This window comes from Canis aureus, chromosome 3, assembly GCF_053574225.1.
Source record: "Canis aureus isolate CA01 chromosome 3, VMU_Caureus_v.1.0, whole genome shotgun sequence".
Classification (NCBI taxonomy): domain Eukaryota; kingdom Metazoa; phylum Chordata; class Mammalia; order Carnivora; family Canidae; genus Canis; species Canis aureus.
Genome location: NC_135613.1, coordinates 20,752,740 through 20,776,515, shown reverse-complemented (window position 1 = coordinate 20,776,515; position 23,776 = coordinate 20,752,740). Strand labels below are relative to the sequence as shown.

The window sequence follows — 23,776 nt, the reverse complement described above, 5'->3', positions numbered from 1 at the left end:
GAGGGCACCGGGCCGCCTCCGGGCCGCCTCCGGGCCGCCTCCCGGCCGCCTCCCGGCCGCCCCGCCGCGGGCGTTCACGGGGCCTGCTGGCCGTTCCGCCAGGATCGCCCTCCCTGGGCCCCGAGGCCCAGCGTCCCAGGTGCCGCCGCCCTAGCAGGTCCAGCGCCCCCGGGGGTAGCCCCGCCCCGCCCCGCCCCGCCAGGTTGGCCACGCCCCCTCACCTCCCGTCCCGCCCCGCCCCGGGCCGCAAGTGTCGCGAGATCTCCGCCCGCCCTCCCGGCCCCGGCCCCGGCCCCGGCCCCCGCCCGCAGGCCCCCGCCCGGCGTCCAGAGCGCACGCAGGTCCGCGCGGGGCACGCAGGGGACGCACAGCGGCGGGTGGGGGCGGGGCGGTCGCGGCCGTCGGTCTCCCCGCCCCGGTCGCGTAGTCTCGCGAGAGTTGGGAGTAAACAGCCCCGAATGGAGACGCGAGGCGTGTTGGCCGCGGAGGCGCCGTTATCCCCGGGCCGCCGGCCCCGAGCCTGAGGCGGTCGCGGGTAGGTAAGGCGGCGGCTCGCTGCCCCGCGCGCCGCCTCCCCCCGACCTGTGCGGCCGGCCCCGCCAGGCTCCGAGGGCGGGGTGTGCGGCGGCGGGGCCGGGCCCGGGGCCTCCGCGCGCCTGGAGCCCGGGAGCCCCGCAGCCCCGCAGCCCCGCAGCCCCGCGCCGGCCTCGCCGCCCCCCGCCCCCCGCGCGCCAGGGGTCCGGGGCGGCCGCCGCGAGCCGGGGGTCCCCGCGCGGCCGGGCTCTGAGCGGCCGTGGGCAGCTGCGCCGTCCCGTCCTGTGCCCGGCCGGGTCTGGGCCTGCTGTGCCGGCGGCGGCCAGGGCCGTGCGTGCCGAGGTGCCCCGTCCGGCGGGAGCCCGGGAGGGCCGTGGGCGGCCGGGGGGGGGGGGGGGCCGGGGGCGGCCGTGGGCGCGCGCTCCGTGCTCCGTGCTCGAGGTCCCGAGGTCCCGAGGTCCCGAGGTCCCGAGCGGCGTGCGGAGCCGATGCCCCTGCAGGGTCTCCCTGCGTTTGTGCACGAGCGGGCACCTCGGAGCGCCGATTCTCGCCGACTTTTCTTTTTTTTTAATCTGCAGAACACATTGTTTATATAAATTTTTATGTCGGAGCTTTGTTGACCTAAAATTTACATAGCATAAAATTCAGTCACTTTAAGTGTACTTCCTCCGGGGTGTGTGTGTGTTTGGCCGCCATGTGCGTTAGCCAGGCAGAGTTGTGCAGTCATCACCACAACCCACTTGTAGGACATGTCTGACACCCCAAAAAGGTCCCTGCCCCGGCCCAGGCGCAGTCACTCCCCATTTTCCACCTCAGCCCCAGGCAACCACTAACCTGCTCTCTGACTCCCTAGACTTGTGTCTTTTGAATACCTCATTGAGGTGGGTTTGTACGCGGTGTCCGAGAGCAGCCTTATGGGACTCCAGCCCGTTAGGTCGCCCCGTTGCACTCCCTGTGTGTGTCTCATATTCAAGGGTTGGTCGCATCCGTGAAAAAAGAGAAATTGTAAGTTAGTGGTGGCAGAGCTGTTGAAGTACCTGGGGCCCCATGGGACCAAGTTGGAGCTCCTCTAGCTAAGAACTTTTTAGCCTTGCCTTCAAATTCTTGTTGTTTGATCCCATCTTCCATCATCCTGGTGGGTGGTTACTGCTCTGCCCTTCCCACCGCCTCTTTTGTGTGGCAGGTAAGTGTCACAAACAGAGTAACAAAACCTAGGAAGTGTGAACACAGGTAAACTGCCCCAGGTTTTCATCAGTGTCTTATGTGGGGCTTTCAGGGGGAGATTTACACCTGCCTTTTTTTTTTTTTAATTAATTTATTTATGATAGTCACACACAGAGAGAGGCAGAGACAGAGGCAGAAGGAGAAGCAGGCTCCATGCACCGGGAGCCCGACGTGGGACTTGATCCCGGGTCTCCAGGATCGCACCCTGGGCCTACGGCAGGCGCTAAACCGCTGCGCCACCCAGGGGTCCACTGCACCTGCCTTTTTGCACCAGGAGAGAGTTGAGATGTTGTTTGTGTTTTATTGGAAACATATGACACCTCCCACCCTTGATGACCTGAACTATTAATCAGGGATGGGAGGTAGGGGCACCTGGGTGGCTCAGAGATTGAGCATCTGCCTTTGGCTCGGGTGGTGATGCTGGTGTCCAGGGATGGAGTCCAAACTGAGGCTCCCCCACAGGGGGCCTGCTTCTGCCTCTCCCTATGTCTGTGCCTCTCTCTGTGTCTCTCATGAACAAATAAAATCTCAAAAAACAAAACAGAAAAGGATGGGAGGTTAGACCTTCCGTTTGGTATTTGGGTGGGGACCTTGGTCTCCATCAGCCTCTTGCCTGTGTCTAGACAGGCCAAGGAGCTGGTACAAACAGCCGTGTCGATGTTCCCTTCCCTGTGGCCTCATCAGTTTTGATGTACTGCAGAGATCTCTTACCTAGATATATTAATCTGATGTCTTTGCCTAAGGAAATGAGTTTCAGTAAAATGAGGCAAGTGCGGAGTGTGAGGTGCCTACCTGGTGCAGCTAGCCAGTACTGGACGGCTGAAGGATCAGGAGAGTAAGGAGACGGGCAGAGCACCTGCGAAAGGACAGTGTAACCCAGTACCTCCTCACTCTGACACTGTTGACTCTTTGGGCTGAATTATTTGTTTTGTCCCCTTACAAAACCTACTAATGGACAGAATGTGCCAGAAGGAATGGTTCAGTCAGGCGGAAGAATACACCTTTATATTTCAAGATAGTGCAGTCCGGCTTTGGTTAAATGTTAGCGGATTAAACAATGGTAGTACAGCCAAGTATGCGATTAGTTACAAAAGTGGTACTTTTATAGACAATGTTTAATTGAACTGAATGCTACCCTTCCATGACCTAAACACAATTCAGTTTTCTCTGGAGCTATTTCAGTAAAAGTTCATTTAAAAAAGCTGGCGTGTCTGCATAATTAGGTGACTATTGGTGATACAAGTAATTTTCTCTCCCCTGAAAAGTGTTCTTATTTGTAGAGAAAGGATTTCGGATATATCTTAGCTATGCCCAGAATTCGAATCTAAGTGATATGCTTTTATAATGCAAAGTAGAAAAACCTCAGAGCTGCAAGGAATGTTAGTCGTCAGACCAGTTGTTTGCCCAGGTTACACATTTCCTCTACTTGCTCTCCTTTTTACACATAGCTCAAAAAAATCTTCTTCCTGGTGTATATTGTTTGAACTGTTTATTTTCCATTTTGGATTTGATGTCAAATATTTTTTGGTTTTATTATACCTGTGTTAGAGGCATACAGAAAATCCATAATTGTACAAATACCATCTTTTAAGATGTACCTTTGTATGGAAAGATCACCAGGTCTTCTACATAAAAAAAATTATAAAAATTAAGTCCAGTAAACAGTGGATCTAGTAACAGCCCTGACTGGGCCCTGTAAGTAGATGATACGGTGCATGATAAGCCTGTTCAGACTGAATGAGCAAAAAACTTGCCCTGGAGCTCTAAGGTAGACACAGATTTTTTAACACAATTCCTAGGAAATAGATCCCTTTTAAGCTCTACTATATGTACAGATAAAAGCAAATCTTTGGGGTCCCTTGCTGTCTCCGTTGGTGCAGTGTGTGATTTGATCTCAGGGTCATGAGTTCGAACCCCATTTTAGGCATCTTAGAGATTACTTAAAAATAAGATTGTTTTTTAAAAAACAAAATCTTTAATACTTTGAATCTTTGTGTCACTATCTTACCAGAAAATTTGTTTTTCTATAAGATTTATTTTTTTGAAGATTCTATTTATTCATGAGAGACACAGAGAGAGGCAGAGACATAGACTGACGGAGAAGCAGGCTTCTCACAGGGAAACCTATGTGGGACTCCATCCCTAGACCTGGGATCACGCCCTGAGCCACAGGCAGATGCTCAATCTCTGAGCCACCCAGGCGTCCCTATAAGATTTATTTTAAGGATATTTTATCTAATTATATTTCATCTAATTATGAAAGTGTAACATAGGCTTTTTGTAAAAATGTAAATGGCTAGAACTAAGAAAATAACTCCTTGTACCGATAGCATTGAGAGGTAGGACCACTGTTACCTTGAGGCAGAGATCTTTTCCTGTTCTTTTTCCTCTGTGCAAATAGATGCATGATTTAAAAATCGAAACTTGGATCCATGAACTGTTTTACTTAATATTGCACTAATATTTCCCCATATTCTTTGGGAAATATGTTCAAGACCTATGGCTGCTCTAACAAATTTCTACAAACTTCGTGGTTTAAAACAGTACCAATTTATTACCTTTCAGTTCTAGAGGTCAGTAGTCCAAAATCAATCTCACTGGGCTGACGTCAAGGTGTCGGCAGGACTTCATTCCTTATGAAGGCTACAGGAGAGATTGTTTCCTTCTCTTTTTCGGTTTCTAGGGGCACCTGTGTACTTAGGCTCCTGGCCTCTTTCTCTGATTACCTCAGTTTCTGGCTTCCATCATCTCCTCTCCTGCTGCCAGTGGAGTAGCTCGGTGGGCCTGCCTCCCTCTTGTAAAGACTTGTAATTACATTGGTCCCATCGGAATAGTCCAGACTACCCTCCCCATCTCAAGATCCTTAGTTTAATCATACCTGCAAAATTTCTTTGGCCATATAAAGTAACATTTACAGGTTTTGGGGATAAGGATGTGGATATCTTTGGGGGACCATTATTCAAGCTCCCAGAGGACATAATTTGAAATTGCTACACAGCATTCTTCCATAGTATGGGTTAATTAGTTAATTAGCCAGTCTCCTGTTGTACATTTAGATGGTCTCTAATTTTTCCCAGTTATAATTTTGGGTGCAAATCATTGTATGCTTTCAGATTCACACTTTTATGGAATGAATTTCAAGGGAAGATTTTTTTTTTTTTTTTAAAGATTTATTTTAAAGCATGCATGTACTTGTGAGCTGGGGGGAGGGGCAGCGGGAGATGGGGCGAGAGAGTCTCAAGCCGACTCCAGGCTGAGTGTGGAGCCTGACTGGGGGCTCAGTCCCATGACCCTGAGAATATGACCTGAGCCAAAACCGAGAGTCAGATGCTTAAAAGACTGATCCACCCAGGTTCCTCTCTAGGAGAGATTTTAGAAAAGCAGGGTAACTTACCTCTTAAGAGTGTGGTCTCCATGCCAGACTGCTCAAGTTCCCAGTCCAGCTTTCTCACTCACTGCCACATGGCCCCAGGCATGGTGATGGGTACCCCCCCCCACCGACCCCCAATCCTGGGTGCCTTCGTGTTTTCATCTGAAAGTGGGGTTTAGTCACAGATTGTGAAGATTCAGTGAGTTAATACGTGCAAATTGCTTGGAATAGTGTCTGTCACGGGATAAATGCTCCGTGTGCTAGTTTTTGTTATTGCTGGATTTATTAGGAAAGGGTTTTACTTCCATTTTTAAGGCTTTTATAATGCATGTTGGTAAATGACCCTTCTAAAAGGTAACAGGAGGGCCGCCCGAGTGGCTCAGCGGTTTGGTGCCACTGTCAGCCCAGGGCCTGATCCTGGGGACCTGGGATCAAGTCCCATGTCGGGTTCCCTGCATGGAGCCTGCTTGTGTCTCTGCCTCTTTCTGTGTGTGTGTGTGTGTGTGTCTCATGAATAAATAAATAAAATCTTAAAAATAAAAGGTAACGTGAGTTTTTTTTTTTTTTTTTTTTTACAATCTTTAGCAACATATGAGATTCCTCAGTTTATTGGATTGGATTCTTTTTTTTTAACTTTTTTTTTTTAATTTTTATTTATTTGTGATAGTCACAGAGAGAGAGAGAGAGGCAGAGACACAGGCAGAGGGAGAAGCAGGCTCCACGCACCGGGAGCCCGATGTGGGATTCGATCCCGGGTCTTCAGGATTGCGCCCTGGGCCAAAGGCAGGCGCCAAACCGCTGCACCACCCAGGGATCCCAGATTGGATTCTTAAACAAATTTGTGTTTCATGTTGGTGTCTCCATGTATGTCTCTCACACTATTACTTGATTTTGACTAACAAATAGAAGCAGTTGGATATAAGAAACTACTGATTGCCAGCGTGGGGAGGGGTTGAGGAGCAGGAGAAATAGCTGAAGGGGATTAAGGGGTCCAGACATCCAGTTATACGGAAGTCAGGGGGAGTCAGGCTCAGCTTGCACTGTAATAACGTCATCGTATAGTGATAGCTGGTAACCAGACTAGGGGGACCATTCCCAACTCATGACCGTATCAAAGCAGTATGATGTATGCCTGAAGCTAATAGGGTATTCTGTGTCAATTATACTTCAGTTTTCAAGAAGTTCCTTGATTGTTCTTATGTAAATTGTGGAAACACTTCAGCTTTTTTTTTTTTTTTTAACACTTCAATTTTAATAGAAATTTACTTTACCATGAATCTCCTCAGGGGTCCTGTCAATTCATTAGAATGAGTTTGAGGGATCCCTGGTGGCGCAGCGGTTTGGCGCCTGCCTTTGGCCCAGGGCGTGATCCTGGAGACCCGGGATCGAATCCCACATCGGGCTCCCGGTGCATGGAGCCTGCTTCTCCCTCTGCCTGTGTCTCTGCCTCTCTCTCTCTCTCTCTCTCTCTGTAACTATCATAAATAAATAAAAATTAAAAAAAAAAAAAAAAAAAAAAGAATGAGTTTGAATTTCACTGTGAGCAGCTCAGTCCCGTCAGTTGGGCTGTTGGGATGTCATTCTGTGTAACCGTTGACGTGTGTGTGTGAGTCTGTCTGACATGGTATTTAGTCTGGTCGTGCACACAGGGGGCCGCTCAGACTGATTATCAGGAAAGAGGCTAAAATTGTCCTCCCCACCAATTTTCAAAATTTAATTCTCCCCTCCTTCTCATTCATTCCCAGCCGCTGAGACTAAATACAAAACTTTTTTATTTTGTGCATATTTTGGAAATGATTTCAACCCACCAGAAAGGTTCCAAGAACAGCACAAAGCCTTTTTTCGTCCTCTGAACTTTTTGAAAGTACCTTGAAGACCTGATACCCATTATCCCTCAATACTTCACTGGGCATTTCCTGCAAGCAAAGTCCTCCTTACATAATCAGAGCACAGCCTTCAGATCAGGAAATTAGTCTTGATACACCCTTGCTCTCTCCTCCCAGGCAGTCCCCATTCAGGTTTGCCAGTGTTCCAGCAATGTCTTCACAGCAAAGGGATCTAGTGGAGAACCTCGAGTTCAGTTACCGGTCACGTCTCCTGCGTCTCCTTCCGTCTGGAGCTGTGTCTCAGCCATTCCTTGGCTTTCGTTACCTTGGTAATTTTGAAAATTCCAGACCAGTTTATTTTGAAGAATGTCCCTTGATTGGGTTCTGATGTTTCCTCATGATGTGATTACAGTTGTACATCTTTGGCAGGAACCCCACAACTGACACTGGCTGCTTCTTCAAACTTTCAGTTTATTTTATTTGTAAATGTTATTGTGGATTCTTGTTTTATATTTTCTTTGGTGGGTTAACATGTTACTTTCGTTATTTATGTTGGTGCTCAGTTTGTTCCACGCTGGCCTCTGTGTTCCTCAGACACACTCCCATTATTCTTTGAGTGCTTTCTCACTTTCTGGCACAAGATGCTCCAGACTTACCTGCCCACTCACCTGGAGCTAGCCGTGTCTCCAAGGAGCCTGATTTCTTGCAGTGAAGAATGGCATTTAGAAAACTAGTTCTGAGGAGGTTCCTGGGTGGTGCAGTCAGTTAAAGCCTTGGACTCTTGGTTTCAGCTCAAGTCTGACCTTTGGCTCGTCAAGCCCCACATTGGGTTCTGCACTCAGCACGGTGTCTGCTTGAGTTTTTCTCTCCCGCTCATGTGAGCCTGTCTCTCTCTCTCTCTCTCTCAAATGAATAAGTAAATCTTTAAAAAAACAATTTAAAAATCTTTAAAAATCTTTAAAGTAAATCTTTAAAAAAAAAAAAAAAAAAAAAGATGGGCAGCCCTGGTGGCGCAGCGGTTTAGCACCGCCTGCAGCCCAGGGCCTGATCCTGGAGACCCTGGGATCGAGTCCCACGTCGGGCTTTCTGCATGGTGCCTGCTTCTCCCTCTGCCTGTGTCTCTGCCTCTCTCTGTGTGTGTCTCTATGAATAAATAAATAAAATCTTAAAAAAAAAAAACAACAAAGTTCTGGAAACAAGATGGGCTCCCTCCTGTTGGGCTGTCACTACTCCTGTGTCCTTGCAGTAGGCAGAGCTAGGAAATGTACGTGTGTTTGTGTGTGTATGTATGTACACATGCTTCCATTTGTTCGTTTTTACCTGTCTGTCCCATATATTGAGAACCTGGAGTTCACACCAGTATTTCCAAGTTCAGTCTGATCCTGCATAGATCTTTAAGGTTTTTTTCCTTTTTCATACCTGTGACTTCCTTTTCTGGCAGTGAGAAAGCTGCAGCCTGTTATCTGGAAATATTTGATTGATCAAATCAATTTCCTGTTTTCACTGCCGTCACCCCACTTAGGCTCCAACACTGTCACCGGGTACCTCTGCTCTGCACACCTTCCTCACCCTCTCAGGATGCCATCACCCCACCCCAGGCCACTGTGGGTCTCCACCAGCACCCAACCTTCTTGCCCTCAGCAGCTGAATTGTTCAGAAAGGGAGGAAGAAAAGGAAAGGTAGAGCTCTTGTTAAAAAGTGTTTCTTTTCCTGTTGGTATATGTCTGTGTCTTTATTTACCTGCTCTGTACTCATTGCTGCCTCCATGCTTCTCACTAGATGGTGAAGCTGTCTTGGGGGGAAATGCTCAGCAGGTTTGCCTTGTGTAGTGGGAGATGGGGCCGGAAGAAGGATATCCATTGTTGACATAGGTGAGTGGATGTTTTAGGCAAGGGTAGTTCCGTCTCTTTAAAGCCCCCGGGCAGGGGCAGGGGTGGGGGGGAAGGGGGGGCAGCCCGGGTGGCTCAGTGGTTTAGCGCCGCCTTCAGTCCAGGGTGGTTCTGGAGACCTGGGATCAAGTCCTGTGTGGGGCTCCCTGCATGGAGCCTGCTTCTCCCTCTACCTGTGTCTCTGCCTCTCTCTCTCTCTCTCTCTCTCTCTCAATAAATAAATAAATGAATAAATAAAATAAAATAAAATAAAGCCCCAGGGGGAGTAGTCAGTGGGGCCTGGCTGTCTTTAAAATAGGCCAGTGGTATAGTGGTTGATCTGATCCCAGTGCCCATGGCATCATTCACCAGCCTTTGCACCCCTGGTGGCATTTTTGTTTTCTCCAAAGCAAATTTGTATTTTGAAGCCCTCTTATTCTGGGATTGGGAGAGCATAGAAACTTCAGTATCTTGTCAGAATTTTTTAGCAGCCTTGGGTCTTTAGGAGCCTGTCTTCTTAGAACCTAGATTTTAGTTCACCTTCAAAGAATGTGAGTAGGTCACCTGTATCCAAATAAAACTGAGAGGTATCTCCTTGTCCCATTATTTCCAACCTGACAGTTATCCCCATAGGATAACTATGGGGATTTTTCTACTTGGAAGTGCCTTCCAGCCACTGGTGGATTTGAAGGCTGGGGCAGGCTGCTATTTGCTCTTTTGTCTGAACCTTTTAATTACTAAACCAGCAATCTCTTTCAACTGACCTGTTTATTATGGAAATTATTTCTCCCCAGATTTTGGGGTCTTTTGACCTTACTATTCCTTTCTGCCCTGAACCATGCATTCCCAGCACTAATGCTTGCTCTAGTTTTCACATGGTCAGAGCACGGTACCTGCTGGTGTTCCCCAAACCAGCTCTTCCTGCACCTTCTCCATCTCAGATGGGCAGATGCCATCTGTGTTGAGGTGAAAGGCTTTGATGTCCTTGGCTCCTCACATATGCACCTCCCAAATCTGGCTGTCAGCAGATTGTCTCGCCACCCCCATCATCCCTCCTGCCTCAGCCTGGCTTGAGCCCCCATCATCACAGGGGCCTTCCAGTCGGTCTCCTGCATCGGCTGTACCCCCCCCCTTCCACCCAGAAGCCGGAGCAAGCTAGTTACTGTGACCTGACCCCCTGGTTTGGGTCACCCCTCTGCTCAGATCCTGCTTTTCCTCCCATTTGGAGTAAAAGCTGAGGGTCCTTCCTCTGACCTGCCAGGCCCTCCCTGGCCTGTCTCCGCATCTGTCACTTCTCCCATTTGGCTTCTGATTTCTGCATCCTTCACCCTGCTCCAGCCTCACAGGCTTCTCTCCTTCCCTTACACGAAGCAGGGGCTCAGCTGCCCCAGTGCCCGCAGTACTCTGCCTGGTGGGCCTGGCTGGGGTGGGTTTGGTTTGCTGCTGTGTTTGTGCTGCCTGTCCAGTACCTGGCTCTCCGGCCTTGCACTGTAAAGGAGTCGGGCCAGTGAGTAGAGCTGCTCAGCAGCCCCACCCGGCTGTTTTATCTGCATACCCCATTCCCATTGCTTCCTGCATGGTCCGTGCAGTTTGTACCTGCTTGAGGAGCCTGCTTCCCACCATCTCTCCACCTCCAGATTGGTGTCCCGTGGCCTCCCTCCTCATGAGGATGGCTGGCAGATCCTTTACATACATCCTGGTTTTTTCTGGTCTCTGATGTAGCTTTGTTTAGGCTGCTCCACTTCTTCCTTATTTCCCTACTTCCGGTCCTACCAGCTCAGGGTCTGCCAGAGCTGGCTGCCATCCCTGTCATCAGCAGAAGCCTCCTGTTTGACCCAGAACAGCTCTCAGTGTAATGTCCTGGCCCTGCATGTGTGCCCCGCCTTTGGTGTTTTCTTGCACTTTGGTTAGCTGTTTGTGTTTATTGTCAGCTTCTTTGCTGGATCACATCTTAGAGACTTGGTAAATGTAATATAAAATGGTGTGATTTAATACATAAATTAAGAGAGACTGTCTTAGTGCTATTGCAGTGTCCTGTTTTCAAAAACCTAAAAAATTACATTTTTCTGTTTGGGAGAGAACTCCCAAAATTTTATTATCTTGACTATCTTAGGCATCTTTAAAGTTTAAAAACCCCCTAACCTTTTCTTCCTATTTCTCTGTCTTACGAAGTCTGTCTCCTGGCCCAGTTGTAGGACAATGTCATCCATCTCTTCTGCACAGGCCACAGTATGAGGTCGCTGTCTGTACCTGTGTGCGAATTATTTTGGAGCAAGTTTAATAAAATTGATCTGACACAGTAAGGTCTAAGATTTGCTTACTAGTATCACTTGCTAATATTTGTTACATGTAATGCAAATATGTAGTAGATTATTTAGCTCCAGGCAGAAGAACTTAAGAGATTTCTTCCATTTATTATTATTATTTTTTAACTTGCCTTGAGGGCAGCCTGGGTGGCTCAGCGGTTTAGCGCCGACTTCAGCCCAGAGCGTGATCCTGGAGACCCGGGATCAAGTCCCACATCAGGCTCCCTGCATGGAGCCTGCTTATCCCTCTGCCTGTGTCTCTGCGCCTCTCTCTCTCTCTCTCTCTCTCTCATGAATAAATAAATTAAAAAAAAAAAAAAACAACTTGCCTTGACTGAGAGACCTGTTTAAATCTTTTTTAGAGGGATGCCTTGCTGGCTCAGCAGTTTATTTTTTTTTATTTTTTATTTTTTTTATTTTTTATTTTTTTAATTTATGATAGTCACAGAGAGAGAGAGAGAGAGGCAGAGACACAGGCAGAGGGAGAAGCAGGCTCCATGCACTGGAAGCCTGACGTGGGATTCGATCCCGGGTCCCCAGGATCGCGCCCTGAGCCAAAGGCAGGCGCCAAACCGCTGCGCCACCCAGGGATCCCTGGCTCAGCAGTTTAGTACCTGCCTTCTGCCCAGGGCATGATCCTGGAGTCCCGGGATCAAGTCCCACGTCGGGCTTCCTGCATGGAGCCTGCTTCTCCCTCTGCCTGTGTCTGCCTCTCTCTCTGTGTCTCTTATGAATAAATAAAATCTTTAAATATAAATAAATATTTTTTAGATTTAAGTTCATTTAATATAACAGACCTCATCAGTGATGAGCTTTATCTCCTATGACCACTCATACTATAATTAAGGAAGGTATGTGCTTCATGTGATTGTATTCTGGGATACCCCATTCCTGCAAGTATCAAATATAAACAGAAAAAATTGGGACTCCCAAGTGGGTTGCTGTGAAATATGTTGGAGTGTCTTTTTCAGTGTACCCTGTTGTTGCTGTTCTTTGATCTTTCTGTTCTGATTTTTGGTTTTAATTTGTTTTCATGGTTAGTATTTTCAGTGTTGTTCTTTACGTTGGCATGGAAATAACTTTTAAAATTTCATTTCCATCCGACAAGCTCCATTCATCCAATCTTAGTCTCCAGTGCCAGAGAAGCCGTGCTTTTCAGAATTGTGTGTTATTACACATTTTTATAAAGATTTTATTTATTAAAAAAAAAAAGATTTTATTTATTTATTTATGAGAGACACACAGAGAGAGGCAGAGACACAGGCAGAGGGAGAAGCAGGCTCCATGCAGGGAGCCTGATGTGGGACTTGATCCTGGGACTCCAGGATCATGCCCCTCAACCACCTAGCCATCCAGGCATCCCCGACTGTGTGTTGTTATAGCAGTGAAGTCCTAAAAACTAACCTTTCAAACTTTTTTAAGTACTCTAACTTTATGGGTGTTTTCCTGTGTATAGACACACATATCAATAGTTACAGAAACCACAAAGTTTTTGTTACTCTAAAGCACCAGCTTCTGCCAGAAGAAAGGGTTTTGATAATTTGTTACCTCATGGACTCCTGGTCCTAAGTGTTTTCTTTTTATTTTTTTATTTTTATTTTTTTAAGTGTTTTCTTTTTAGAAACAAGTTAGCAGTGTAAGGCCATCTTGTTTCATTGATTTGTGTTTCCCTTGCTGGATTATTTATGTTTCTGGTGGGATCAGTGCAACAGATTTTTCTGGACACTCTACAGTCAGCGTCTTTTTTTTTTTTTTTTTTTTTAACTGCTCCTTTTTTCATTCCTTTTTTCATTGTGAAGAATGATCAGTTTTCATGCCATTCAGGTGCTTGAAAGGTATCTGTGCCCATGTGTAATTTAACACTCAGATAACACTTTTCTTTGGCAGCAGTGTATCTCGCAAACTGTTCTCTTATATTGCTTCCAGTAAAGAAGTAATCTGGTTTTATAACCTATTTAGTGGGTGAGATTTCTTTAAGGTGAGGCTTCATGTAAAATAAATTTGATGACCCTTCTATGTTCTCTTCGCAGGAACTATTTCAAAATCTGAAAGGTGTAGTTTGAATAGTTTTAAAGTATAGTTTCTCTAAAAGAAAGTGGCAAGGATTTGACCTGTATGGAAATTAGTTTGTTCTTAGGTATTATTTTATAGTAGAAAGTGAGGATGTTTACCAAGCTTTTGCCTGAAGATTTGGTAAAATTTATGGCGAATTACACTGCTGTTGGAGGGATGCTTGGGTGGCTCAGTCGGTTAAGCTGTCCCGACTCTTGGTCTCAGCTCAGATCTTGATCTCAGGGTCATGGGTTAAAGATCTCAGGGCTGGAATGCTTGGGTGGCTCCGTGGTTGAGTGTCTGCCTTCAGCTCAGCATGTGATCCCAGTGTGGGGATCGAGTCCCGCATCAGGTTTCCTGCGAGGAGCCTGCTTCTCTCTCTGCCTGTGTCTCTGCCTCTCTTTCTGTGTGTCTCATGAATAAATACATAAAATCTAAAAAAAAGAAAAAGAAAAAGATCTCAGGGCTATGGGTTAAAGCCCCACGATGGGCTTCACGCTGGGTATGGTGCCTACTTAAAAAATAATTAAAGTGCTATTGGAGAAGAGCCCTGGAGACAACGGTTTACAAATGATGAGAATAGAGAATCTGAGGTAGAAGCAGAGGAGGGGAAGTGCAGGACCAGGATCCCTCCTCTCTGGCTGCTCGGGGGCTCAGTATTCCTGGCATCGTTGGTTATGCTCAGCTTTTCTATTTATTGTATCCTTTCTTATTTTTGAAGCTGTCTTAAAATGCTTTCTCCCCGGAGAGAAGTGAGGAGTAACGAGATAGAGAAATAATAAGGTGTTTCATGCCTGAGCTGCAGCAGTCTGTCTCATCGTCTAAATGGGCATCTTTGTGGCCCTCTGGCCTATGGTAGCACTGACTCCTGCCTGGCTCGCTTTGTTTTGTAGACCACTCACAGCTCCCAGAGTGACTGCTCGCCCCGCTGCACTGTGTTTCTGTGCTGCAGATGGAGTGTAGGACTCAGTTGTCTGGGCCAGAGTGAGAGGAGCCCGAGGCCCAAGATGGAGAAGAAACGAAGAAAGAAATGAAAGCCTCTTTCCAGGCCAAACCACAAAAGGCCATGAAATTTAACTTTTATTTACGTTGGACAAGACTGTAAAATGGCTAATCAATGATGTTTCAGCTTTTTGCTGAAACAAAAATTAACTTATAATCAAGGAAGAAAAAAGTGTGATTTGAATTTATGCGATTTTATGACCATATTTACTTACGACCATGAAGCTTGTCAACATCTGGCTGCTCCTGCTAGTAGTTTTGCTCTGTGGGAAGAAACATCTGGGTGACAGATTGGAGAAGACATCTTTCGAAAAGGCCCCGTGCCCTGGCTGTTCCCACCTGACATTGAAGGTGGAATTCTCCTCAACGGTTGTGGAATATGGTAATGATATTATTTTAGTCCCCCTCCCCATTTTTTTTTTTTAAACTTTAGTAGCTTTTGCCAAAAAAGAGATTTCCCTCTTTTCTACATAAATTTCAAATGAGGCAAGCACACAGCGCTTGGATGTTTACTCTGCTGAAGTTTGCTCTCCTGGTATAGGTAGCTTCTGTGAGGCAAGGACATCGGCATTCTGAATTACTTCCTAAAACCTGATTCTATGGAACAGGTGCCATTGTAGTTGCTGAGAGTGAGGAGTGGGGAGGTGCTGAAGCTGAGGTGACCAGATGTGAATAAACCCATAGTCTTCTCTGATCCACTCTAAATTTTCTTACTATTTCAGTAAAATAAAACTAAGCCTTCTGAATCTCTCTTTTCTGTTTGAAAAAGTTACATGCATTTATTTGCCATATATTCAGCATTCTATTAATCTTTGCTTTTTGAAAAATAACACAGGTATCTGATTTTAAGTTGTGTCCTGTGATCAGGGCATTCATACAGATCATTTTAACTCAGAGCTCCAGAAACTGCTGTGTAGGACATTTAAACCAGTCTTTTGGTGTACTGCTCCTTCTGCTATAGGCTTTAAGATCTGTAAGTTTTCTTTTACCAGGGAAATTTTAGAGTAGATAATTCTTAGGTTACAATACACGGACTTAAATTCTTATTTTTATTTGTGGTCATTGATTTCAGAATACATCGTGGCTTTCAATGGATACTTTACAGCCAAAGCTAGAAATTCTTTTATTTCAAGTGCGCTGAAGAGCAGTGAAATAGACAATTGGAGAATCATTCCTCGAAACAACCCATCCAGTGACTACCCTAGTGATTTTGAGGTGATTCAGATAAAAGAAAAACAGAAAGCGGGGCTGCTGACGCTTGAAGATCATCCCAACATCAAACGGGTGACACCCCAGCGGAAAGTCTTCCGTTCGCTCAAGTACGCGGAGTGTGAGTACTGTGACCTCGGGCTCATCTGTCAGTTTCTGCTTCTGTAGGGTTCAGGGAGAGAATGTGCCCCACCCCCTCCTTGTGAGAAACTTCAAACTGGCAGGCTGGCAGGGAAAGGCTTGGGTAAACCTGAGTCCCTTCATCTAGTTTCACGAATTGTGAACGCTTTCTTGCCAGGAATTTAAAAAACGAAAGACAAAAAATAAACTTCGTGCTCTTGTGGTGTGAACATATCTGCAGATTTGCAGTGGAGAGCAATGGATCTTTGTCTCTCCTGGACGTAGTTTTCACCTGGGCTCCTCTTGGAGCCTGGAGTCCCCAGCACCCCTCACATTCTAAAGAGAAAGGCAGGGTCTTTGTCTCCTGTTTGGTTGCCCTGTGCTTCTGTGAGCATGTGTTCTTATTTTTAAGGTAGCTTGTAAAACATCCTTTCTGTAGGTTTAATTTTGTTTTTCTGAGAGCCTCCCGACCATGCCCAAGCATGCCTTCGCTGGGCCTGACGTGGTCTCAGGCTGTACAGGTGTGAGGAACACCTCTCCTTCTCTGCAACTTGGGCTTGTTAGAATAGTTAATCCTTAAATAATAAATTGCATATTTAGCACTTAACATTTTCTGAAGTATACTTATTACCAAAGAAAAGGTTTTCTTCTCTTTGTGATAAACTAGGGTAACAAAGTACTAGTTTTATTGTTATTCACTGTCATTTTTTTCACTGGAAGGAGAGAGAAATAAAAGTTTGCTTTTCTCCCTCTGTCCATCAGGAACTAGCCCTGACAGCCTGTAAGGGCATATGGGAAAGCCAGGCTAATTTGGATAGTGTGACAAGCCAGCTCTTGAGGCACCGCAAAGGTCAGGTGTCTGGCTTCCTCAGAGCTCTCTTTGTCAGTCCAGATGTTTTGTGATGCTATTTCTCTTTAAAGAGCAATAGCCTCCAAACAATCTAGGAAGATAAAAGCAAACCAAACCTTGTGCACTTAGCCAGATAAATGTCTTGCGCTTTTTTATTTTACTTTGTTTTGTTATCATAAAGAGCCCCAGAACATTTTAAGAAACATGGAAATGCCTAATTTTAGCACAGCAGTCCTGGAATCTCGAGGTTAGGTTCCTTTCTGTACACTCTTCACCATGGTTGTCAGACGTGGTGCTTGACACCCCCTAAGGATGTGGTGCACGGCTGACAGGCCCAGTCTGTCTTGTCGCCATCTGCTGCCTCGTGTGGTGAGTGGCTTTCCTGTAAGCTTCCATTTTTCCCATCCAAAAATGGAGATAATGCTACCTACCTCATAGGGTTCTCACAAAGATGAAATAAAATAGTGCAAGTGTAAGAGCTTAGCAGAGTTTTTTGGATGTAAGTAGATGTTAAATATTGCTTATTTCTCTGGCTCTCATGAGAAGGCTCTGCTTTATTTTGGCTGGAACCTGTCCCACTCTGGCTCCCATCCCTGGCTCTGTCCCTGAGCTGGAAGAGAGAGCCAACCTGTTTGCCACGAGACAGTGTGTAAAGATATTTCAAAGATATCCATGGTGTCCCCCTTGCTTGATGGATTCCTCTCCAGATCCTTGGACTGTCCCTCACATGGCCCGGGTTCAAGCCCTCTCACCATAGTTATAGTGCTTTCCTTCCAGGACTCTCTAGTTGTCCGAATTGCTCTTATGGATGAGATCCAGAGCCGAGCTCATTACTTAGGTGTAGTCTGGTCTGCTGCAGGCTGACGGAGCAGACCCGCACGTGCTGTCAACACCATTCTTTGTCAGCACCTCCGGTATTGTCCCACGCTATTGACTTAACAGAGTCAACATGGCAAGTTCAGTACAGAATAAAGCAGTTTGTCTGTGCAAATAATTACTTATGGGAGTTGACCCGACTATATGTTTTTCCAGTTCCCTGTGCTTTCATGGGGGAGCCTAGTTAGCCTGGAATAAAAGTGATAGTCGTTTATGTTAAAGATAGAATGTCAGTAGTAGGAGTATAGGTGTGTTCTTCTGAAAACCAATTTGAGATGCAGTTTTTCTTCATGATAGCATGGTCCTGAAAGGTAAGGACAACTCTTGCGGTGTTTTTTTGACTATTTTTCTTCCATTTTTCACAAAGCAAGGTGCGTGTAGAGAGCAAAATTCCTGGTTTCCAGGGCAGTTTGGCAGGTGCTGATGTGCATGCAGCCAGCCATCCACCCACAAAATCAAGAGAAGACACAGTTCAGCGCCCTCAGAAACTCCCTGACTGCTTCCTAGTCCTGCTCTTGGAAAGGGGACCCTCTAGTCGGTACATTGAGGGTAGCGAGCAGTGTACAGTTGGGAAGAGGTCCTGCTGATGCTTCACTGGGTTGAGCGGGATGGCATAATGTACCTTTTTCTGTCCCAGAGACCCAGCGCTATGAAACTTGACCATCATCCCATGGCCACTCTCTTCCTTGTGGTTTGTTGTTGCTGCTTTTCGTTCAGTGAGGACAAGTTGCCATTGCCCATGAAAAATCAGATGTTTCTCATATCTTCAGTTTTAGTCACGAGTTTATTGAGTTTATTTTTTTAAAAGTGGTCATTTTATCAGTCCGCTGCTTTCCGTAGGTTGTAAAATGTTCAGTAGAGGTCACCTTGGGAGTAATAATGATGGCTGAGTGATACCCATAGATGTAAGTGCACAGAGAAAATCCTTTGGCAGAGGGAGAGAACCCCACCTTCTGTCACATAGAGTCTCGGAGTCATTGTAGCTCTTTTCGGGATGAGTGCTTTCCCTGGCCAGTATTGGGTTGGTGCCACTCCGCTTCTCATATCTCTTCTCTCCTCGGCTCTAGCTGACCCCGTGGTGCCCTGTAACGAAACCCGTTGGAGCCAGAAGTGGCAGTCTTCCCGCCCCCTGCGAAGGGCCAGTCTCTCCCTGGGCTCTGGATTCTGGCACGCCACAGGAAGACATTCAAGCAGACGGTTGCTGAGAGCCATCCCGCGCCAGGTCGCCCAGACCCTGCAGGCAGATGTGCTGTGGCAGATGGGCTATACAGGTGCGTGCCGTTTGCCTGGGAGCAGTGAGGGGCCAGGGGTCCAGCAGCAGCCACAGACCTGAGGCACCTGCCTTCCCGCCGTGCATGAAGCTGGTCATGTCTGACTGCCTCTCATCTTTGACTTCTGTTGTGCTGGGCATTTGCTTCTGTGCCTTTTTTAAGTTGTTTAATCCTATACACCTTTGGTTCTTTTCTGCATTTCTGAGGTTAGCGGGTAGATTGTGGAGCATTTCTTTCCTGTCAACCTGTAGCTGAACAAAGAGCAGTTTCTCAGGTAATGAGATCAAGTGCAAAGATGGTTATTTGGATGTGATAATGTGAAAATGAGTTCATTCCTTGAGGGTGGAGCTCTCTCTGCAGAACGGCTAAGTTACAGACTATGCACCTGTTGATCATTAGTTTCAGCGCAGGAGACAGAGGTAATGACCATATCCTAGGAAATAAAACAACCAGTGTGGTATTTTTCCTAACTGATTCATCATGGCAGAAAATTGTTGCCATAACTACTGTGAAGGTTTGTACCCCAACTCAAATGGAAGCCAGTTTCTCTACTCCGCCACTCCAACCCCATCCATCTCAGCTGGTCTCAAGGGCCTTATCCGCATCCCCTAGCCTTGGAGATCATAACTTCTCCCTTAATTCCCCCGACCCTCACCCTGCAGAATGTCCAAGGCACTGAAGCTCTTCATGCCTGATTGACTGACCTTTCTTTAAAATAATAATTGTCACCTTGTGGTTTTATCTTTCCGGGGTGAGAACTCTTTACAAAGCAAATTCTCTAAACAGAAAAGCATTTTTTGTCCCCCGCATCCCCGGGCCAAGTGGTTTTTGAGATTGTGTCATTATTTAAATGTAAGCAATATGTTTTGGTAGTTACTTCAGTGTAATTGATTATTTAACATAGTATTGACACATAAACACGACTTTCACACCAGAAAGACACCTACCTTTGTGACACCTGTTAGCTATTAAATAATATGAGTGTCTTAGATATTTCACATGTTTTCTAGAATTTCTTGATCTGGTAACATCAGTCTTAACATTGGTACACGTAGCTTTTGGCCCGTATCTGAAATAGGCTCATTATCTAGCAAGGTGTACACTGGAGTGGTGTTCCTCATGGTGCCGTTATCCCCACAGATTGCCAGCAGCCCCTGGTTGTCAAGGTTACTCATGAGCAGAGGCTACTCATGAACAGCGGCTGAGCTCTGAGCAAAGGGGTGGGAATAGTCTCCCCTCCTGCAAGGGTATGTTCTTTGTTCATGAGATGAGGGGAGGCAGACCCAGTGGAAGTCCCCAGAAGCGGGGAAGTCACAGTCACTCCTGTGTGGAGGACTGAGCTCTGGTGACAGTTGAAGGGTGTCCCAGGAGATTGCCCCTGTGGCCTCAAGTCTTATTAAATAGCAAGTGATGGCATCTCCCTCGGTCTCCACTTTTCCTCGTCATAGCTCAGCCAGGGCCCCTGAGGTTCCTGACCTAACTCGTATGCGTTGGGCAGGCTTTGGGCCTCCATGACAGGTCCCAAGGAGGAAAGTATTTTGTAGACAAAATCCAAAAAGATGATTTCTCCAAACATGATTGTTGCTTATTTTTCGGAATAAGGTGCTAACGTAAGGGTTGCTGTTTTTGACACTGGGCTAAGTGAGAAACATCCCCACTTCAAAAACGTGAAGGAGAGAACCAACTGGACCAATGAGCGGACACTGGACGACGGTGAGCGGTGATGCTGTGGTGTGATTCTGTCTTTGTACCTTGTTCCTGTCCCCAGTTTTATGGGTTAAGAGTACAATTCTCTGTATGCGAATGATTACATGATCGTGTACAGCTATTATTGAGACAAACCCATGTTGTTCATGTGCCTTTGGGTGGAAGCTTGTCTCACTGTCTTGGGATGTCAGGAAGTAGCGTTTGAGGAGAGAGGGCTGCCTGGTGGAGGAGTGCTGACTTCCCTGTTTGAGAGGGGGTGGGGGTGCCAGGCCCAGAATTGGGGCTGCCATAGTGTGGGTTCTGAGTGGGACACCATGTGGGGGCAGTGCAGCTTCTTTGTCCAGGGAGCGAGTCTGTTGGAATCGGTGGTTTGAAATGTTGCATCTTGGTGCACGTTATCAGCTGTATCTTACAACTTTTCTCCTTGTGGTTGGCAGGGTTGGGCCATGGCACATTTGTGGCAGGTGTGATAGCTAGCATGCGGGAATGCCAAGGGTTTGCTCCAGATGCGGAACTTCATATTTTCAGGGTCTTTACCAATAACCAGGTAGGTGTTTTGAGGACCCCTGAAGCTTAAAGAGTGGACATCAAAATATAAAAAGTAAAACTTGGGAGAACACATACTCCTTGGGACACCTGGGTGGCTCAGAGGTTGAGCCTTCCACTCAGGTCATGATCCTGGGGTCCTGGGATCAAGTCCCACATCAGGCTTCCTGCAGGGAGCCTGTTTCTCTTTCTGCTTGTGTGTCTGCTTCTCTCTGTGTGTTTATCATGAATAAATAAATATAATCTTTGAAAAAAAACACATACTCTTTTAAAAGCAGCACACCTCCTTGATGCAGATGGAGCTGCATCTGGCATCTCACATATGCCATGTTGTTCCTCTGCTGCCACTTCTTTGTGGCTCTGCCCCTTTGCCATCCATCCCTTTGTCAGCCTCCTTGGACCATGAAGACCTCACTCCTGGGGCACTGCAGCAGTGGCTCATCCGCCTCTCATTCCATCCTGTCCTCTGAGCATGCCCTGGGCTTCTGTGCCCCCGTGCCCCCATGTCACAGGCACATTTCTCATGCTTTCTGTGTGAGAGAAGAATCCAAGTGACTGTGTTTGCCACCCCTATTGACCAGCTCAAGGGCCATCTCTGTACCGTGGTGCCCAGTGGCACATTGGGCAGTGTGGGTTCCCAACCCTATTCCCTTGCTTTTTATAACAATTTATAGAAAGGAGGGGGGTTCCTATTTCTTTTTTTAATTTTTATACAAATAGTGCACAGTTCAAAAATCTCTAAAGGCACACAGGGAAGATTCCCCCAATGCTGTCCCCGTCCAGCAGGGATAACCTTACTTCCTCGTGTCCCGTGTGAGGGTTTCTCAGTTTCTTGTACCCGCCCCCCTCCCCCCCGGTATTTTTTTTGCCTATACAAAAAAATGTAAATGGGTCTTATTTGTAAAAGCCTTTAAGAAACATAATTCTGAAATATTGCACTGATTCTACTTCTACTGTAAGTTTAATTGTACATGTATTTTATAAAAAACGTCTGAGTGGTGATACACAAGGCAATTCAGCTCTGTCAGGAGACTGGGGGAATTGAACATCAGAGAAATAATTCAGAAATAACTCAGAGAAATAACTTTTATCGATGCCATTTACCCTTCAATCTGTTTAGGAATGAAGGATATTAGACAAATATGTTAACTCTGTAGAACGCTCAACTGAAAGGGAAGTGTCTTGTGATAAATTCTTTCTGGGAGAGGCAGTGAGCGGTGTGGGGGTCCACCTCACCCTGGAAGGTATACTTGAGGGTGAGGCCCTGGGGAGAGCAGCCACCCCCAGAGCACAGCTCTCCCTCAAGTCCAGCTTCAGGGACCTAGAATTTCCGAGTGTCTACATTTCGGAGCATTATTTGTTCTTGGTTTTCATTTCTGAAATTTAAGTTAATATGTTGTGCTGCTTAAGAGATTATACTTTACCTTTAGAAACAGAAACTCTGTTGTAGCCCTTTTAGACTTTCACTGAAATCCCTAAAGTCATGTCTGGCATTAACTAGGTATCCTACACCTCCTGGTTCCTGGATGCCTTCAACTATGCCATCTTAAAGAAGATGGATGTGCTGAACCTCAGCATCGGTGGCCCTGACTTCATGGACCATCCCTTTGTTGACAAGGTTGGTCATGTCCCCGCACAAAAGATAGTGGTACTCCTGGTGACAACGTCTGTTCTGAGCATTCATCTCTGGTGCGCTGGTAGCCTGTCATGGACAAGGCCACTGCCTCGTGAGGACGATGGATGATGTCGCGAGCTTTGAGAACTAGCGTTGGGAGCAGGACAATCTGTTGTGTTGGTACCTTTTCCAAACAGCACATTTCTGAACCTGCCCAGAAAGCGGGCTTTGCTTTGTGCACTGCAAGACCCCATATCCTGTTTTTATCAGTGCTACTGAACACACTGGTTGGCAAACATCCATCCCATAAGGGGCTACTGTTACATTTTGAAGGGCACCCTTTTTTTGTACTGTTTTTAGAAGTTGTAGTTATTTTTGGACAGTTGTACATTAATTGTTTGAGAGTGCCATAGTTGCAGAAGCCATAGTTGCAGAAATAAATGTTTGTTAATCCTTTAGGTGTGGGAATTAACAGCTAACAACGTAATCATGGTTTCTGCTATTGGCAATGACGGACCTCTTTATGGGTAAGTATTCCCCATAGGGATGGCTTAGAGGTGTTTTCTCACCTTGAAGTAACTGCAGATCTGTTGTCCATCTGTCTCTGTATCTACCTGTGCCTGTTTGTATCTGTCAAAAACTTTGTGTCATGGGAATATTCTGCATATAACGAGCCAGACTGTGTAATGAGTCTCACTGGTCAGCTTAGGCTGGTCTTTTTTCTGCTTAATTTTTTATTTATAATTTTTAGTTTTCTGTAAATAGCAGTTTGGAGGCCTACAGCTTTTATTGTACTTTTTTTTTCCTTCCTGAAATCAATCAAGAAAGTAAACCTGTAGAAATAAATGGATTCCGCAGTATTTAGTGATACCCGCTGTGTGCGAGGCCGAGGTGTGAGGAGGTAAATGGGACGAGGTGCCTGTCTTAGGAAGGATGAGGCGCAGACGCAGCAGAGTTGGCAGAGAGGGACAGTACAGGCAGTGTAATAGACCTGGCGACCTCTGTCGGTTGATGAGCAGGGTCAGACGGAATGAAGAGAGGAATGGTGTCCCAGAAATGCTCTTCTGTGCTGGGTTGTCACGGTGGACTAAAGCAGCGTGAGATGTGAAACGCCATTCACTGTGATACAGGTCTTGAGCTCTCACCTGGTTAGAGATCCCGATCTCCTTTCACCTATGGCTCCAATTTGCATTCTGTAGGTGATGCGTATAAATAGTCTCTTGTGCTGAAATGCTTTTGCAGCAGGATGTGTGTCATCTTCCCATGTTGGCTACCAAGGACTTGAGCGGTTCGGTGCTGTAATGGGGAGGGTGTGAGTTAACCACAGAGGAGGAGGAGAAAACGCAGGAGAAACGAGCGTGTGCGTAAGCTGCTGTGGTGTGCACAGTGGGCACGTGTGC

General features: G+C 46.5%; 1 protein-coding gene across 3 annotated transcripts in view; it reads left to right on the top strand.

Moving 5' to 3' along the window:
- The first annotated feature begins 380 nt into the window (after nucleotides 1–380).
- The window catches only part of MBTPS1 (membrane bound transcription factor peptidase, site 1), a 53,075-nt gene continuing 29,679 nt past the window's right edge, over nucleotides 381–23,776 (top strand). For 2 of the 3 annotated variants that reach the window (XM_077891011.1, XM_077891009.1), the window contains exons 1-8: nucleotides 381–535; nucleotides 14,074–14,564; nucleotides 15,255–15,512; nucleotides 18,305–18,508; nucleotides 20,111–20,221; nucleotides 20,653–20,762; nucleotides 22,263–22,379; nucleotides 22,836–22,903. In XM_077891011.1, the coding sequence (XP_077747137.1) occupies nucleotides 14,402–14,564; nucleotides 15,255–15,512; nucleotides 18,305–18,508; nucleotides 20,111–20,221; nucleotides 20,653–20,762; nucleotides 22,263–22,379; nucleotides 22,836–22,903 (1,031 nt within the window). In that variant the 5' untranslated portion in view covers nucleotides 381–535; nucleotides 14,074–14,401. The remainder of the gene's footprint in view (nucleotides 536–14,073; nucleotides 14,565–15,254; nucleotides 15,513–18,304; nucleotides 18,509–20,110; nucleotides 20,222–20,652; nucleotides 20,763–22,262; nucleotides 22,380–22,835; nucleotides 22,904–23,776) is intronic. The other variant, XM_077891010.1, reaches the window with a different exon arrangement.